The 19071-nt window shown below is 37.5% G+C and overlaps 1 protein-coding gene across 4 annotated transcripts in view; it reads right to left on the bottom strand.

Annotated features, from left to right (window-relative positions):
• TBATA (thymus, brain and testes associated) overlaps positions 1–19071 on the bottom strand; it is a 692576-nt gene that overhangs the window by 59322 nt on the left and 614183 nt on the right. For all 4 annotated transcript variants that reach the window (XM_044056960.1, XM_044056961.1, XM_044056963.1 and 1 more), the window contains one exon: positions 11295–11376. In XM_044056960.1, coding sequence (XP_043912895.1) covers positions 11295–11376 — 82 coding nt within the window. The remainder of the gene's footprint in view (positions 1–11294; positions 11377–19071) is intronic.

Genomic DNA, 19071 nt, shown 5'->3' with positions numbered 1-19071 from the left:
CGAGTGTAATAGTTCCCCTAGCTGTCTGGAAGCAGAAGTGTCTGGCAAGGAGGACATTTTTTGTTTTATTAGTTCCAAGGTATGTTGCTGATATTTTAACATATGGAACTGGCAGTTTAGAGCTCTAATAGCTAAGGTGGCAGCGATGTATACTTTTTTACCCCATCTGTCCAGAGCTCTGCTGTCTTTGTCAGATAGAATAGGGTTTTTGGAGTAACTGGCCCTAGCCCCTTTGGGTCCCTGGGTGATGACCTCTGGGTCTGCTGCATAATTTTTAAAAAGGTATTTGTGGGTGTCTGGCACCCTGTAGTACTTGTCTGGCTTTCTAGGTGCAGGAGGTGTAAATACTAGTAAAGGCGGGAAAAACAATTAATTAAGCTCATTAACAAACAAGCTCTATCAATAAAAAATTCATACATCCATATAAACTGCAAATACTTTAAACTACAAGTACACCAGACTTAATGTTGTCACTGAAATATGCTAGCTTAAAATAATAGCACATTTCAGTGACACCATTAGGTCTGGTGTACTTGTAGTTTAAAGTATTTAAGACTCATCAGTTTTGTACCTTGTATTGAGTCTGATGAAACCGAAAGGTGAAAGCGCTAACTCTGGTACCTGTATGTAATAAAGAACGGATTTTTACTTGGATGTCTACTTCTTGGATCCGCTGTGGTGACTGACGTTTGATACGACAGATATATGACATTTAATTTTATTTTCTTTGAGCTGTGTTTCGCCCAAATCTCTTGTTTGATATTTATCTTTATTGTGGCTGTCTGGTTTGGGCGTTCACCCTGTTCCGTATCTTCTTATACTGAAGTATAAAAATATGACAGAAAACCAGAACATTCTGCAAAATCAAGAACAGATGAAAAGCCACAGTAGTACTTGTGTCTACCTTGAATGGGGGTATACTCTGCACACTTACACTGCATAACTTCTCCTTGCCGTGCTTGGACACATTTGGAGGCACTACATGGGGGAATGGGGTGCAACAAGTATGTCACAATTTGAAATGTCTCAGGCTGATGGTGATGGCCCTGACACGTTTGTCATAGGTTCATAGGTAGATACTAGGCTATCGGCCCAAGGGCATACATAAGCCTAGCCAACAAGGTTCCCTGGCTTACGCCACCCAGGAAAGTTATTTTCCTGTGCCGCTGTCGAGCAGAGACACAGAAGTGATCCCTGGGGTGAATTTCCCATTTCCCATCCAATCATCAAGATTTTTCTTGAAGAGTGCTAATGAGGAGCTCTGTTTGACATAGATAGGTAGCCTGTTCCAGAGTATGGGAAGCCTCTGGGACAGGAATCTATCCCTCCAGCATGTCCTGTTTATTGTGGTGACAAGGTTTAAGTCCCTAGAGCATGTAGCTCAGAGGGATTGGGATTTCTTTAAGTGGAGCATGTCCAACAGCTCTGGGTTTGACATAGCTTTGTATGTTAGGCAGAGATCGCCCCTGAGTAGGCGATATGCAATGGAGTAAAGCTGTAGTTTTTTGAGACGGTCTGCGTAGGGCATCTGTTTGAGGCCAGTAATCCTCTTTGCGATGTATTTCTGTGGTCTTTCCAGTTGTTGTAGATGTCTTGTGAGGTACATACCAAAAGGGGCATTGTACTCTATAATGGGTCTAATGAGTGATGAGTAGAGGGGAACAATTACCTCTTTTTTTCTGGATGAGAATCCTTTTGTGATGAGATGAGCCACGTAGAAGGATTTCCTGACTACTGTGGTGATGTGATTATCAAAGGAGAGACTACTGTCCACTTGTGTCCCAAGGTCTCTTATCCCATTTTCGGCATTAAGTAGACTACCAGCTATGTGGTAGTTCATGGGTACAGAGTTTTTACCAAAGGGGATGACAATACACTTTTTGGCATTGAGTTTCAGGCCATGGCTTTGACACCAGGTATCTGTCTCAGTGAGGCTCTTTTGCAGTTTGTCCACATCGTTAGGAGTTTCGATTATGGCTCCTAGTTTGCAGTCATCTGCAAACTTTGTTAGCCAAAGACCTTCTGTGTTAGCCTGCACTTCAGAGAAGTAGATACCAAACAGGAGAGGACCCAGGACTGAACCCTGTGGTACTTCACTTGTCACTGGTCTGAAGTCGGATTTGGAATCCGCTACTTTCACAGTGTGGGTTCTGTCCATGAGCCAGTTGGCAACCCATCTTGTGACATAGGGATTTATACCTAGTTTAGTGAGCTTATCTGTAAATTCCAGAGTGGGGGATGGTGTCGAAAGCCTTGGCAAGATCTGGATAAGCTGTGTGAACCATTTTACCCTCATCTATGGCTTTGGTGACTGCTTCAAAGATCACTTATCACATCCTGGTATTGAACCGTCCATTGCTACGGTATTCAGTAAGCACAGCACTGTACGTTTGATGTGAACAGGCCGCATTCTGTCGTTTTATAATCTGATTCAGCTCTAAAATGGTAGGAAACTTCTAAAGTGTAAGAATTCTGAAAAAAAAAACATATGCCAAGTTTTTAGATGAATGTAAAATTCTACTTCTTTCTTCTTTAAGCATTCATATAGATGCTTGTTTGCAACTAGATTTCTGCCTGCTTTTTTTGGGAATTTGATAGTGTACCTCATGCCAATGTTTGTTTGTGTCTTTCGGCTTTTCCTGGTTAGGGGTCGCCACAGCGGAACTCCGGTCCGCTAATGATTGGTAGTACCTCATGCCAATGTAATAAACCAAATTCACTCCAAACTGACCCCTGTCTAGTTAGATGGATTTCAGGATAAAACCCACATTGTGAGGGTAGTGGGAGCTTCTTCTGACAGCATGAAGGTTACCAGTGGAACTCCCCAAGGATCTGTTTTTGGACTTTTTTTTATCTAGCAGCTACTTCTCTGAACACCAAATCATAAACAAGGATCTCTGGTTAACCAAGTTTGCAGATGACTGTATACTGGGTGTAATTATCAAGCCCCCCTGATACACAAGTGCTCCACCATGAACTTACATTTGTTAATAACTGGTGTACTGAAAATGGACTCAAATTAACATTCAAACAGTGTAATATTGTTGCATTCAGTAAACAATCCCTCATTCCAGCTGATAGTACAACCAACACCCCACTTCAAAATGAAAAATATAGTGTAAGACCTTGGAACATGGGTGGAAAACCCCTCTCATTTGACCATTGTGTTGCAAATGTAGAAAGTCCTTTTAATTTTGCAGCTCATTGCACGAAGTATGTCTTCAAGACCTAAAGAAGTCCTTACCGACTTGTATTCCATAATGATTTGACTTATCATAGAATATCGTGGCCTCTTTGGTGTGTATCTCACTAGCCACATCAAGCAACTGAAAAGATCACAGAGGTTTTTAACCAAAAAGATCAAGGCCTTAATAAAAAAAACTGAATGGCCAGGACAGACTGGAAGCTCCAGCCTTGTGTTCAATCTCAAATAAACCACCTTTGGGGGGGGGGAGTGATATGTGTCATACTTATTATGCTATAAGGAATACAGTAGTTTAAGATCTTTTATATCTTCATAAATCAAATGGTCTTATAAATACGAGGACCAGAGATTTCAATCGGCTTAAAAAAATTATCTAAAGAAGGTGGAAAGATAGATTTGTCACACAGCACCTACTCCTCCTCTGGAACAAACATCCTCTCCAAATTAAGCGGTGTGATTTATTTATCTTCCTTCAAAAGGGATTGACTGGCATGTCCCTCCTTGAAAATGGAGAAGACCAGGCCAAGGGTGGGTACTGGCAAGGTGTTAATGGCCTCCTGGTCCAGTTGTCTTGAGTTTCCTATGCTTCTGTTTTTTTTTCTTGTTTGAACATTTATTTATTTATTTCAATTGACAACCAGGTAAGTGATCAAATCCATATTTTCTTTTCATTCATGTCACGGCCAAAAACATGTGTACGATAAGCACAGGGGGTTGAAAATTAGTCCCACAGTCAAGTCTGTCTATACAGAAATTACAGACTGCTAGGATTTTTATGTTAAATAACAGCAATGAATATATGCAGAAATAGAGCATATATAGAAATAAAAGGTGTAAACTAAATGTGAGAGATAAGGTTTGGTAGCATTAAGCAGTCAAAGAATGTCCATAACATTTAGGTAGAGTGATCACTTAATGTACAAAACTCATTTGGAGGCCTGACTGATGGGAAGCTTGGAAGTTAGGAGGAAATGTGAGAAGGGACAGAGTGGGGATGGACTAGCGTACAGGCAGGAATGTGTGGATAAAAAGATGTGAAACTGGGGGATTGATGTGGGAACTGTTGGCAGCTTAACTTTTTAAGTTGTAACATATTCTAGTTGCAGCAAGCTTAAACACAGAGCCTAAGTAGGAAGAAATATCAAGTCCATGTAGTGTGACCCAAATTCTTTCTATTTTGGTGTTGACACAACCAAATCCTAAAACATTCTAATGTTTTTCATTTCAAACTTCTAATATTTGCACCTCTCACCATGCCTTCTTGTATACTGTAACTATCCATCCCTATGCCTGCTAACTATGTAGCAATGCTTGCAATCCTGCCTATTAAGTCCCTATCATAAGGGCTACAGCTGATTGAGGTGTGACCATCATTCAGGCAGTCATGAGGGATTTTTCCTTTGTCTGGCATTAATCTCTCCTATGATAGCTGGCATGCATACTCACAGATTTAAGAACCTGCTATGCTTTCATCTGTAAATGAGCATTTTACCATAGTAAATTCACAAAGGTTACTGCATGGCCGTAACTAGGCAGAGACAATCATATCTTCCCAACACATAACCCTCTGTCCAGTAAGTGCTGACACTGCAGTAAACTGGGCCACCTTCTTTCCTCCTTGTGGGTAAACTAGCATCAACCTTTTACTCGCATCCTCCCTCATCAGCTCCTGTAATGCCCAAGCTGCTAATGGATTGAGGCTTATCCGGGTCACAGTAAGGGATCTGTCCCTCTGTTCTCTGTTGCTGAGAATTCTGTTGCTAATTGTTTTCAATATCATCTAACAGGCTTGTCTCGTTAGCTTAACACCACTCTGTGAAAAGTATTTGCTCATATTGCCTCTGAATGTCCCACTGTACATGCCATGGAAGGTCAAACTCACTTAGGAGATTATTATTTATTTATTTTTTACTCTGGATGTTGTGTGATGTCTCTCTTCTTCTTGAAAACATTGTCAGATCTCTGTGTCTCTCATTTGTTGTGAAATACACTACTTGTCTGCTAATACCATCAAGCAGGTAATGAGATAAACTGTGAGTTATATTTGTAATGTTATATAGATTTACTCCAAAGGCTATAACCTATGTTTGTGTACCATATAATTTGATCACCATACTAAAACCACAGGCCATCTTTGAAAATAGTCATCAATGCCTAGCAGTGCTTCCCCAGTTAACAAGCCTTTGCACTCATTTTGCAGAAATGTATTAGTAGGTTATTTAAACTGATTGAACCTAAGCCTTTCCTTATTTTATTTATCCTTGCTATAGCCTTTATTTTAATGTGATATAAGCATCATCGTTTACATACCTTGCATGCATTATTTTATTTATTTGTTTGTTTACCACAGTAGTGGACTGATCACAAATGACTCATGCCAGCCAGCCAGAACTGAGGCCTCTACAGTGTAGTTATAATTTTTAGTATTAAGTTCCCAGTATGCATATACAGGCAGTACAGTGGCACAGTGGTTAATATCATTGCCTCAGTGCAAGAGGTTTTCCATTTCTATTCGCGGCTGGGATTCTTTATGTGTGGAGTTTGCATGTTATCCCTGTGCTTTTGTGGGTTTTCTCTGGGTACTCCAGTTTCCTTTCACTTCATAAGACATGTAGTAGGGTGACTGGTGACTCTAAATTCTCCATGGGTTTGAGTATGGTGTATCTGTGTGTGTTATGTGAAAGAAAAGCCTGGCAATCTACTTCTGTTCCCCCCCCCCCCCTTGCCTAGTAAACTCTACTGATGAAGGCTTGTGAGCCTGGATGGATACATTTATAATTGATGAGACAATGTTTATAGTTTACAACATATGTTAAGGTTGTCTACTTTGAATGCTAATTTTCAAGGGGTTAGTGCTTAATGAAGAGAGTTTACACCAGAATTAATTTTAACTAAATATCTAAATACATTTTTTGCCAGTAATTTATTCTGTATCCTTGTAGTCGTTTCTTAGAAGTTCAAGCATAGAAAGTACATGGTAATATTGGCATCCTGGCTAACTAACAGACTGTGCTTGCTACTATAAGAGTTAATATGCTACATATGGAGTACTGTTAACACTCCTCTTGTTGGCTACACAGAGTTATTAACGTATATTGGTAATCAACAATCAAACATAATTCTACTGAATATAATAGCAATCACAGGTTGGAGACAAAACAGAACATGAAAATGCCAAGGGTTTTGATATATGCATCGTTTATATTTGTAAGGTAGCATTATGCAGTAGAAGGCTTTGGTAGTTATAACAGCATGGGTGAAAACAGGCAGAATGTCATCAGTGGGGTATTATTATGAAATCTGTTTAAGTATTAACTAGTGAATGTATGTTGTCTTGGGTGATACCAACAGGATTTGGATATGTGACCACAGGATGTGAGAAACAATAGCGAGTAAGTTTTTCCTGCAGATGTGGAATTAGTTTAGACCTACACATAACTGCTTGGTTGGCTTGAATATCTGCTGGCCGATTGTCTCATAATTTGGGTCCATTAATGGAAATGACATGGTAAACTATTGAAAGTGAGATTGTCTGTCTATATGAAATGGATACATGAGTTTTACTGTGGCTGCAGGGCATTCATTTTGTGTGCAGAGGCGTCATGTAGGATTTTACATATTAGTGTAAGGAATAGAGGGTTAAATCTTTCTTTTACTGGAAACCACTTTGCTCATGCTAGGAATACATAATGGTGTTCACAAGGTGGGGAAAGGAGGATAAACTGAAAAATTTCATTAGAAAGTGTCTGTATGTCTGGTAGATGTTTAGAAGACTAGACTAACTAGGGCTGAGAATTACTTTGACAAAGCCTGTCTTGCCTACACAAGTGATTAATCTTGAGATAATCTGAAATGTAAGCAGGTTGCTGTACTTAGTCATAGTTAGAGGTGACCAGTTGAATTGTGGCGTTGTCTAAAGAAAGGGAGTAAGCAAGATATGGGTTGACTTTTGTGAGCGAACAGAGAGCATTATCTTAGTTTTGGTGTTAATATTACTGATACTCTGTTGATATTCTATTGTAATAGATGGTGGATGATATAAAATAGGAATGAATGGTACACTGTGATATTGTCTACAAAGAGAAGGATGCTGGTCTTGTACAGTAGTGGGAAGTTTATTTATTTAGATAGAGAAAACAGGACCTTGCATTCTCCAGCATGAATTAAGTGTGCTAAGGAGAGATCTGGTGCTAACCTGTCTAAGTGGGAGCTATTGCATAGGCAGCCAATTGAACCGCAAAATTGTTGATGCACCATAGTGTAGGGTGTTTAGACTGTGGGAGTGGATGGCAGTATCAAAAACATTTGATATGATTAATGCGTCAACACCGGTAAGAAGGCCCTGGGAGGTAGAAGTAAGTGTAGATTCTAAAAAAAGATGTGCTAATAGTGTGTTTTGCATGTTGTGGGTCCTTCCTGGTTAGTTGAGAGGAAGCTGTGTTTGTACAGACAAGCAGGTGCTTGGTCATAGGTTCAAAGACACTTACTAAGCTATTGATCTGTGAGGATCTTAAGAAGCCTAGCCTTACATTCCCATGGTAGTTTTAAATCCTTATATTTTGCATATAAATAACGGACAGGCTGAACAAGCATATATTGGGCCATTTACATTTACTCTATCTGTGAGGGAATGTGGGGTGCTAAACCAAGGGTGAATTTATGCTTACCCATCTATTCATCCAAATTGCACTCGAAAAGAGTAAGAGAAGCACTTTGTTTTTGGTGGAGTGGAAGATGACTTCATAGAAGTGGCATTCTGTGATACTAACCTATCCTTCCAACATGCTCTATTTGTTTTCCTAAAGAGATTGAGATCCCTTGATTGGGTGCTTATGATACCATTGGACTTGCAAATGAAGAATTCGTCTGACGTAATAAGAGTCTGTTGAAGCTCTTATGCAACACAGACGTCACCTCTAAGTAACCTGCATGATGCTGACAAGGGGGACAAGGCTTTGAGGCAGTCCGCCTAGTTTTTATGATTCAGACCCTTCATTTTTTACTGAGGAAGCATTGCAGTCATTCCAGATGTGACAAATGTTTGGACAGGTGTATACCACAAGGGACATTATATTCGATCATCAGCCTAATGAGTGCCAAGTACAGTATAAGCACCTTACAAAGATGCAGTAGGACAGACAAGAATGGGTAGTCAGATGGGTTGGAAGGGTTTAATTTTTGGAATTGGGATTATAGTTGCTATTTTCCATGGTGAGGGTTACAACAGTTGTGCAGGGAACAGACTGAAAATATGATACATATGGTGAATAATACAATCCTTGAGTATTTTGAGGAACCGTGCAACTTTTCCATCTGCTCCTGCACTCATGAGAAATGGTAACTAATTTAAAAGGTTTACTTGTTTTTTTAATCTTTAAAAAAAGTATTTACAAGTAAAATGTTGGGCAGGTTGTATGGGGTTATAGCATGTTACTTACAGTAGAAACATTGGAGTAAGGTGTCTGGAGAGAAGGTTATTGTTTATGTTTTTATGTCTAATACGACTGTTTATCTGATGTCAAAATTATTTTGGATTAGCAATAGTTTTGCGAGCTCTTATTATGTATCTTTCTGCTTTAGAGATACCAATTTTTTTTTTTTGCTTTGTTCCTAAGCATAATGTACTGTTGGTAGTCCTCTGGATGACTGTATTTTTTTCCAGGTGAAGGACACACCATTATTTTTGAATAGGATGTGTAGTTATTTGGAAAATCATGGTTCCTTTGAGGATTTTTATAATGGTAAATGGTAACAAAATATTTAGTAGGAGTTGTACTGAAATAGTAAAAGTGCAAGCAATGTTTGAATCCGCTGTTTCATAGAAGCAGGTTCAATGAATGTTAAGTTTTTTGTTGAAGTGCATGCATGCATTTAGATGTTCTGTATTGTAGTATTGGTTGGACGTTTTGTATTTTTAGTAGACCAAGTGAATGTTATGGAGCAATGATCAGGGAAGATGGTCAGATGAATTTTAACAGGTTTATTATCTTTAATTGGTTAATTTTTCTTATCTCTGTCAGGTGAATACCTTCCCTTCCATCCTTCAATACCATTCTGAAAGATTTCCTAGCCAAAAGCTGGCTCTGTTCATGCTCAACACCAGAATAAACTTTATCCCTAAATGTGAACAAGTACCTATTCAAACCTTACATCTCCTTACTCTCCCTTCTTCACTGACTTCCTTACTTCTATCAATTTATCTTCCCTGGCTTTCTGTGCAAATATACCACAAGCCTGCTTTTCTCTCACTTTGTATTGCAATTCCTCTTTCCATTACACTGATTTATAGTTATTAATTTCTCTATAAACTGGCTATTTTTTAAATATTAAATCATTGTCATATAATTTCTATCTATTCTTAACCAATGTTTTCATATGATGTCTAATTTGGCATAATTATTTAAACTGTATGTATTTGATTTTTGTTTTATTTTTAAAGTCTGTAAAATTATTGTTCTTAAAACGTTTTGCAATACTTTGGAGCTTTTCTGCCTGGGCCTCTGTTGAAAATGGGCCCCCACCCATCAGACTTTCCCGGTAATCAAATGTCTATAAATAAAACAATAAATAAATATTAGATGGTGCAAAATACAGAAGGATATGATTGCTACTGCTATTCTAAATTTAGCTGGGATGTGTGGTCTCAAAAGTTACCTAAGTTAGACGGAAGACACTTAGAACTCAGATGATGTCAGATGTGTATGAACCTAGGAGATTTATACAGAAGTCACCAAACAACAGAAGTTTATTTTTTTAGAAAACAAAATATACAGTTTCTTGAGAAGATTGCTAAAGGGTATGGCAGTTATTAGGGAGTTGGTACTAAACAATGACTAGGATTATGGTTGAGTGAAGGTTAGGACAAAGTTAATGGTGATCCAGATAGAGAAGGGTTCATCTGACACAGATGCGGTTGCAATCATACCTCTCGACTGTCCAGATTTTTGCCTCATAGTTTTGGTCTGTCCCTCATAAAATTTTTGGTTTTCTGGATTTTTATGGCAAATCAGTCTGGACTGAATTCACTAAATAATGACAGGCATTTGAGTTTCAGACTTCTTATCCTTTTATACTAGCAACTTTCTGATTTTATAAGGACAATATTTAAAATTTGTCTCTATTTTTCGGGCTTTGTCTGCCCATTATTTTTGGCATTGTGCAGATTTTTTGTGGTCAGAGGTTGAGAGATATGGTTGCAATGACACAGCAGTCGAAGTATTTTTTAAATAAAAGTAAGTAGCAGTTTAAGGAGTAAGCAAGGACGATCCCAATTTAAGTACTTTTATTTTGTGTTAACACGGAGCTTCACCTAATATTATCTTGGCTAGTTCTGAATCGTGTCTCAGTACTCCAGTGTGTCTACTACTATTTTATTTGCACTCCCTGCATCCTGTGGGTATTTATCTAACACTTCATTAACAGGTAACAGCTGCCTGTTTGAGGGCAGCTTAGGAGAGCTGATCTGATTAAACTTGCCTATAGTGACAAGACTTTAAAGCACGTGCTAGCAGTGAGTGTGAGAATCAAACCTGAGATGGCAGCAATAGCATAGTTACTTATTGTTACATTAACCCACAGCACGAATTATTAACCTTCTCATGCAGATGGAGAGGAACAATCCTATAATTGCCACTCAGTCCATAAAATGATAACTTTTTTTGCCTCAGAGTGAACATCATGCTTGCCTTTAATGTTTTATTGCAGACACATTTAAGAACAAATACTTTTATTTCTGTTTTTCATTAATCATATTTCTGTACAGTTATTACAATCCAAAGAAAAAGAATGATTAGTATGCATTGTTATAATTGAAAGAAAAAGTAATACATATCACATGGGGCATTTACAGTTTTAACACCTGTAGACTACACGTCTTGTAGATGAATGGAATTAAAGTCAAACACATAAGGTATAGAAAACCAACTGAGATAAAATGAGTTTATATGGACTTTTGTAGTCTGACAACCTTTGCTAATCCATGAACAAATTCATCTTGTTTATTGAGAAAACGCTTTCTGTGACTCTTATCTTTTACATGACATGTGTCACAGATCACCTGTGTACACATTTTTCTGTTTGCTTTCCTTACCTTTCTGTCCTGCCGTGAGTAACCACTGCTGAACAGCAGTGAGCGAATCTGTTTGCAGAATCTGACACAGGATTTCTAAGACCTGTTGGCAGCAAAGAGAAGAAACAGTGTGGGTCAGAATGCCCTGGTCTTTGGGTGCCTTTATGCAACTGTCATGCAAAATAGCAGTGAATACTAAACAAACAGAAATGAGACCACTTTCATGACATATGCAATATCTTTACTTGTACTTTTATATTGGAAGACTTATTTTACTGGCCAATATTTTCCATTGACACAGACATACACCTGAAATTACACAAACTACAGTTTAAAATCTTAAATTAGAAATTGAATAGACCATGATATATGTATTGTTTTTTATGGCTGAAGATTTCAGGTATCCTCTGCTACCTTTGCAACTTTTATTTTTGCCTCACTTGATTACTACCTTGTTGGGTTATCAGGAAAATTGTGTAGCCAACTGTAACTGAAAAAGTATCACATGACAATGCAGCATTCAAAGGCTTAAAAGGACAACTTTGCTAGCAAGAATTTTTGAAACTAATACATGTTTTTTTTTTGGTTTACGTGCCGTTAAATCCTTAACATAATGAATCGAATTATATTATTCTTTCAACCCTCAGTTTTCCTCCTGTAATCAGTTATCACTGCCTAGACATCTCTGCCTTACCTGGCAATCTGTACTGAGTGAAAAACTAAAAAGACATCACCCCTGACAACACTTTCTCCATTACATTTAGTTCTGTTTGCAATACACTTTTCTAGTTTTGTGTCATACATTTTTATCTTAGATTATCTGACCTTATAGAATGGTTTAACTAGACATCATGGCTAGTTCACTGGTTTGAGACAATGCATATGAGGTATATTAGATATATTTCATGACTTAATTTTTTGCCCTCTTTCTCCTTCATTTCCAGTTGTGGCTGTGAGAAGTGTTATTTGTGAGTCATGTGACACTTATACTGAGTAAAAAAGGACTGGATGCAACACAAATAAAATGTCTCCATGAGACCATATCCCATCATTCCCGTTCTTAAACTAACCTCATCCTGATAACAAGCACTTCAGAGGATAGCATCAGGTGACCCTCTGAAATTATTGGATAGTTGGTCATACAGAATCAAGCATCAGCTGACTGAGGTATTGGCCAGATGAATGTTGATGGCCTCAAATTAACTATGGCAAGAATATGCTGTGAACAAGATTTACACTAAGGTCCTGCAGGTAAGCCCCCAAGCCTCTGCCTCTCTCATGCATGTGCTCTTCTTCGGAGAGATTATACAACGCCAACAAAGCACAGATTTAGGAACAAGTACCGTTAGGCTACTTTTAAATCACTGAGTCTGCTGTACATGAGCTACCATGAGGAGTACAGAGTGTGAACGTTTGTTGTTGTAGTGTTCATATTCACACAGTGTTTCTCTTTGCACACAGATATTTGTGTTTCCCCATTTTCATACAGATGACGATACAAGTAAGATATTTAAACTATACATACACACAATGTTATTGCTTCAAATTGTACTCTATTATGTACAAAATTGTTTCAGTGGATCTAAACCATAATTGGATCTAGTACACTACGCTGTTGCCTTGCAATTAAACAAACATATTGTTCTTGTGAGGAAACAATTTGCATTTGTCCAAAAAAAACAAAAAAATTAAAAGTTCTGAACTGCTGAAATGTAAAAAATTATAAACTGAGTGAAGCAGATTCTTATGTTTACAGTAAGGCTTAGTCCATTCTGGATAAACTGTATCATTAATTTTGCATCCTGGTGAGTTAAAACATGGAAATAAAAATAAAAATATTATCACAATTTGAAATGTATAAATCATTATTTTTATACATGATATAGGATAATCAAATGCAAGAGTGACAAGAAAGATTGATCTGTTTCTTGAAGTTCTGCAAACATTTACCTGTGCTAATATCAAACACTGTCATTTAGCAAGTACAAATGCAAGCATGATCTGTACTGGGCGCAGAAGCCAGATTTGGTCCAATACTCTAGTAGAATGCTTACTTTCAAAAATGGCGCATTCAAAAGGGAACACTTGAAGCACTGCATGGTGTATGTATAGTACATATTAGCTACAGGTTTATTGTTACTAATGAGGATATATTTATATATATATATATATATATATATATATATATATATATATATATATATGGCATCTGTAGATGTGTATAAAATCAGATATGTTTTTTGAGGCTCAGACTGTGACAGATTCAGCAGAGATGAGAAAAATTGTGTGCCAGTTTCCAGCGTGGTTTATGTGGCTGTCCTCACTGCACTGAGCAGGGCTGTATGTAGACAGGGTGTTATGTCTGCCTGAGCAGTGAGGGGACTAACTGAATTATCAGGAGTATGGATAACAGAATGTTGGACTTCAGGCTTAGGTTGAATAAATGTAGGTAATAAGATATTGTCTTTGGTGGCTTGGATGAAATCTTGATTATTTTATCCTCAAGAGGTGAGGGGACACATTCCACCACAACACACAATTTTTTCGCGTTGTTTCCTGTAATTTTTAGCTTATGATGTGGATTTTGATACAGTGCATTTCACATATTGTTGCCCCCCTGCCCTCTTTAGTAATGGGTGATAATCCTAACCCTAAAGCTACCCTTTCCACCAGCCCTAACTTTATACCTTAACATCATTAAAGCCTTCCCAAAACACTGCCACTATTCAGACAAATTTGAGGCTGTTACAGGGGGTTTTAGTTTTAATATTGAGACAGGAAATAGTTTCACTCTGTTGATATTATTGTTTTCATTTTTTCAGCTGTTGATATGATTAAATGTATTTTATTGCTGTTTTACATTTGATATTAGGGTAGTTTGCTCATACACAATAGACCATACATCTATGTCTGTGCGCCTGCATCTGTCTGTCTCTACACACTAACTTAAAGGGTGCTTTACCTTAGAGGAATGGGAATATCACAAGATACCTTGCTGAGGGTATTTGTACAAGAGCCTCAACAGTCTCACTTTAGAGTGTCAATCACTAAAGCACTGCACTTCTGCCTGGTACCCTATTTACTTACTTATTTGGTTAGCAGGTAAGTGAAATGATCCAGCCTGAACCTTTTTCAGTAAGGTTGGGGTGATATTTACAATGAATAGGTAACATTTGGATAGAAAACCAGGAAAATTCCATTGTTCAATAGTTGGGAAACCACAGATGTCAGAGATTAGTGAGATGAGTTTCAAAATGATAATGGGGGTAGAGGTTCATTGATACAGTCCATAACCCAAGAAGAAGACATCAAACACAAGCTTTTATCAGTGCTGAATGTTGGCCTGCACTAGAACTAAACTGTAGCAACAGTACTTAAAGATGTACGGTCAATAAAATAAGACAGGTTTAATGCTAATACATCTCAATGTAATTAACATCTAATTTTGTAAATACCCTTTGAAGAGACACTTCCTCCCAAAGTGCTAAGCCTGGATATATATTGTACTTATTTAATTAATTTTCATAACTAAGAAGGTAGTCTGGTTCAAAAAACCCTTTTCAGCTACAACCTGAGCCACAGAGATAATAGGCATGCAGCTCCCTTGTGTTTAACAAAAAAAATACACCGTGTGAAAATTATTTTTCCTGTGTCACTGTTGCCAATAATGCATAAAGAAAAACCATCCAGAAGAAGCTAAAAGCAATATTTTAGCTGGTGAAAAGGTTGGCATGATGGGGATAGCATTCTGTTTCATGATTAAGATGAACAGTAAATGGTAATTGTGTCAAAATTCCCAAAATATCTCTGAATACTGCAATAGCAATATGCTTACTGAAAGGACAGAATAAGGAAAATTAATATTCAGCTTAAGTGGTAGAAATGTTACATTTTGGTTAAATGTTACATTATTGTGACTTACTCAAACCGAAATGATGAAAATGTGCGCACCATTCGCTCACAACTCCGAAAGCGGTAATGTCTGTATGTTGAATTCAACATTATCGACATTACCTGACTTATCTGGACATCTGGAGATGTACTACCAATGTTTTGCAGGGGAGCAAGCCCCCCTGCACCTCCCACACCCCCTGCTTATTATATATTCTAACTCTGAGAGTGCACTACAGTGAGGAAAAGGGTAATTTTCCTGATCCTCACTGTAGTGTGATCCAGTTGTAAACAGTGATACTCAAAACTGCAAACACAAGCTACGTGTCGACAGATTGGAGGAAACAGGATTTTCACTCACAATTTTAAACTATTGCAGGTTTGCCCTCAACCTTATGAACAACAGTAATGTGAGTTTCTAACATTTGATTGTAAACCTATATATATATATATATATATATATATATATATATATATACACACACACACACACACACACATATATGTGGAGTGAGCACCTGTCAACTTGTCAGCCTTCCGGAGGTTTGTCACACTGACTGAGATTAGAAAACTATCAGATAAAATAGTAAGCATGGGGTTTGTTTGCCAGTGACATCTCCAATAAACATGGTTGAGTAAGGACGATCAAGACACACAAATGGGGGGAGCTACAATGATCTCCTGGAATTTATTATGCATTGAACCTGAATTCTGAGTAGTTTTCATATAACTTCACCTTCCCATAAGTCAGTTTCTTGCCATAAATCACGTCATTACTCCCAGCAAGGTGTATTTGTGAGTGTCCCTAGCAATGGATACTTATGAAACTGAATCTGAAATCTGAAATAAAATACTGCATTGTGTCTATTTTTGACAATATTCTTATTGAAAGTTTTACACACCTTTTAGGATTGTTAAAATTATCAAATAAGAATGTATTATATGCTGGAGATGAGAAGAAATTGATATTGCAAACTAGCAGCAAGTACTTTATATCAGTGTCATAAATTACAGGAATTTGGGGGGAAATTTCAAATTTTTGGACATCCACTTTGGACAGAGAAAAATGACAAATTACTAAACAGTTATGCAAGTTCCTTTGTGTGTTAGCAATGACAAGAAAAGTAATTGCTACTAATTGAAAAGCCTGCTACTTCTTCTTTATTTAATGAATTTATTTACTGAACTAATACAGAAATTGAAATTATATGAATGAAAGTAAATGAAGGTACAATAAACCTGAAATTCTTCAGTAAATTAACAATGTAATTGGAAAAATATATCAATGAAAGTTACTGTATGTGACGTTACATAACCATATGTACTGAATATTGATCTGGAAACTGAAATCCCACCTCCAGCTATCACAAAAGCCCTAAAAGCACTATCAAAGCTATAAATACTGCATTTAGGGCTCCTGATAATATCTCTCGAATCATCTTAAGTAGAATGAAGCATGAAATAGCCACCCTTCCTAACAACACTGTTCAACCTCAGCCTCCATACAGGTTTTGTATCAAGTGAATGGAAAACATGTGCAGTCATTCCTATGCATAAAAGAGGACCTTCCACAGACCCAGGTGATTACAGAACCATATGTCTGACCAGTCTCATGTGCAAAGCCATGGAAAGACATCATTGAATTAATCATTAAGGACATAGGGAACCTCCAAACACTAGACCTGTCTTTTTTAATTTCTTCACGTCTTTTGGGTTTCTAATACCATGACGGGACTGGACCCCATTCCTAAGTCAAAGTATGATTAAAGTTCATGAAATTAGTATTATTTCAATCTTTGATGTCAGCCAGTAGTGCTCTTCACAGCACCTGCAATGTGCCCAGTAATGACTCCTTCTGCAATTCGTATGGGGTTACATGGATTGGTAACATATCTAAATATGATTGTAAATTCTTTTTTATTAGACTCATTATCCTACTACTATTGGAACTGTCTGGGTATCTTTCTTCCACATCTCTCTCGTTTCAGCCTGCAGATCCTGATATTTTATGACTTTGTGTCTCTCTGTATGCAAGACACTGTAGTCACTAGGTGTGGCAATTTCAATGATCAATGCTACTTTTGTCTTCTTTTCATGGACCACTATATCCGGTTTTCTAACATCTATCTTTTGAACTGTTGGTAATGGGTGATCCCATGTGATATAAACTTCATAATTTTCTATGATGCTTTGTGGCTCATGTTTCCAGTGTTTTTCAGCCAGTTCAGTACCATAATGTTTGCACAATACCCAGTGCAACTGTCTCGCCACATTATTATGCCTTTCAGTATACAGTCCTTCTGCCATTAATGTGTTGCAACCAGCAACAAGGTGAGTGACTGTTTCCAATTCGGTTTTACAAAACCTACATTTGTCTGTTTCTCCCACATGTTCAATGTACTTTGTAAACCAGCTTGTACGTAGCCCACTATCTTGGGCTGCCAATATTAACCTTTCGTTTCTTGGTTTGAATTCTCTTCACCTTAACCGTTCCTGATCTACATGAGGTTCTTCCAGTACTTTTCTATACTTGCAACTATAATTATATTTTTTCCACATTTCTTGCCTTCTCATCTGGTCCTTCGTCTTATATTCTTTCTTTTGTTTTTTGGCACATTCAGTTGCTGCCTGTTTTTTTATCTACTTCTGGTTTGATTTCCATTCCTGCTTGATGTCGATATGCTTCTGCTAAATTAAGCAGAGAAGTCATCTTAGATTTATTCTCCTCATGTTTCAAAATCTTCACTACATTTGGATTTTGTGAGGTCAGTAGATAGGTGTGGAGTCCCACGATTGCAGATCTATACATGTAATCAATTTCAAGGAGGCCCATCCCTCCTTCAGAATGGGGAATACATAATCTTGGTATACACTGATTTTTATAAATCATTTGGTGAGCATGAAGCATCCTTCTTGTTTTAATATCTAATCTATCCAACAGTTTTTGGGGCCAGTCAGTCACTCCAAAACTATAAGTTAGGACAGGAAGAGCAAATTGATTTATAGCTTGGATCTTGTTCCTAGATGTCAGTGCTGTTCTCAGGATTAATTTAAATCTTCTAAAGTATTTCTAACTGAGTTTTATTCACATTTGTTCATGTTTTATTTCCCAAGTATTTATACACTCCCTCTTTCTCAAGTTCTTTTATATCATATTCTTGTCCCAAACTGATGTTTTCCTGGTGTTGCAGTTTTCCTTTTTTAAAGGTTGGCTTTGTACATTTATAAAGACCAAATGACATTCTAATATCATCTGAAAAAGTTTTGACAACCTGCAGCTGTGCTTTCAGTTCCTCATCTGATGAACTATACAGTTTTTAATCATTGACAAAGAGAAGATGAGACGTCATTAGACTTTGTTGTTTTCTAGAAGCCATATTGTAGCCATGGCCTAAGCTGTTAAGTAAACAGCTTAACGGATTAATGGCAAGGCAGAATAGCAACGGTGACAGAGAGCTACCCTGGAATATCCCCCTTTGAATTTTTATTCCTGGGATAATATCCTTTATCCTGGCTTAACTGCAAAGTGGTCTGCCATTGTTTCATGGTTACTGTAATGTAGTCAATCAGTGTAGGGTGTATCTTATACATTTTTAAGGACTCTTTTATCCACACATGTGGGATACTATCAAATGCTTTTTTGTAGTCAATCCATGCCATACTTAGATTCTTCCCCCTTTTACAGTTCTCCACCATGACTTTAACAACAAATGATCCTTTGTTCCATATGACTTTCTTTTATTGCCCTTTTGTTCTACTGCCATAACTGAGTTTTCTTCTAAATGGCTATAAACTCTATCAGCGTCAATTCCTGTGTATAGTTTATATGTCGGCAGAAGGCAAGTTATTGGTCTACAATTTTTACGGTAGCTTGCAGGTTCACTCTTAAGTAAGAGCATTGTTTTGC

Source organism: Protopterus annectens, chromosome 14.part0, assembly GCF_019279795.1.
Source record: "Protopterus annectens isolate FY-2018-M chromosome 14.part0, PAN1.0, whole genome shotgun sequence".
Lineage (NCBI taxonomy): Eukaryota > Metazoa > Chordata > Ceratodontiformes > Protopteridae > Protopterus > Protopterus annectens.
The sequence above is the reverse complement of the archived record's forward strand: the minus strand, read 5'-3'. Positions and strand labels throughout refer to the sequence as shown.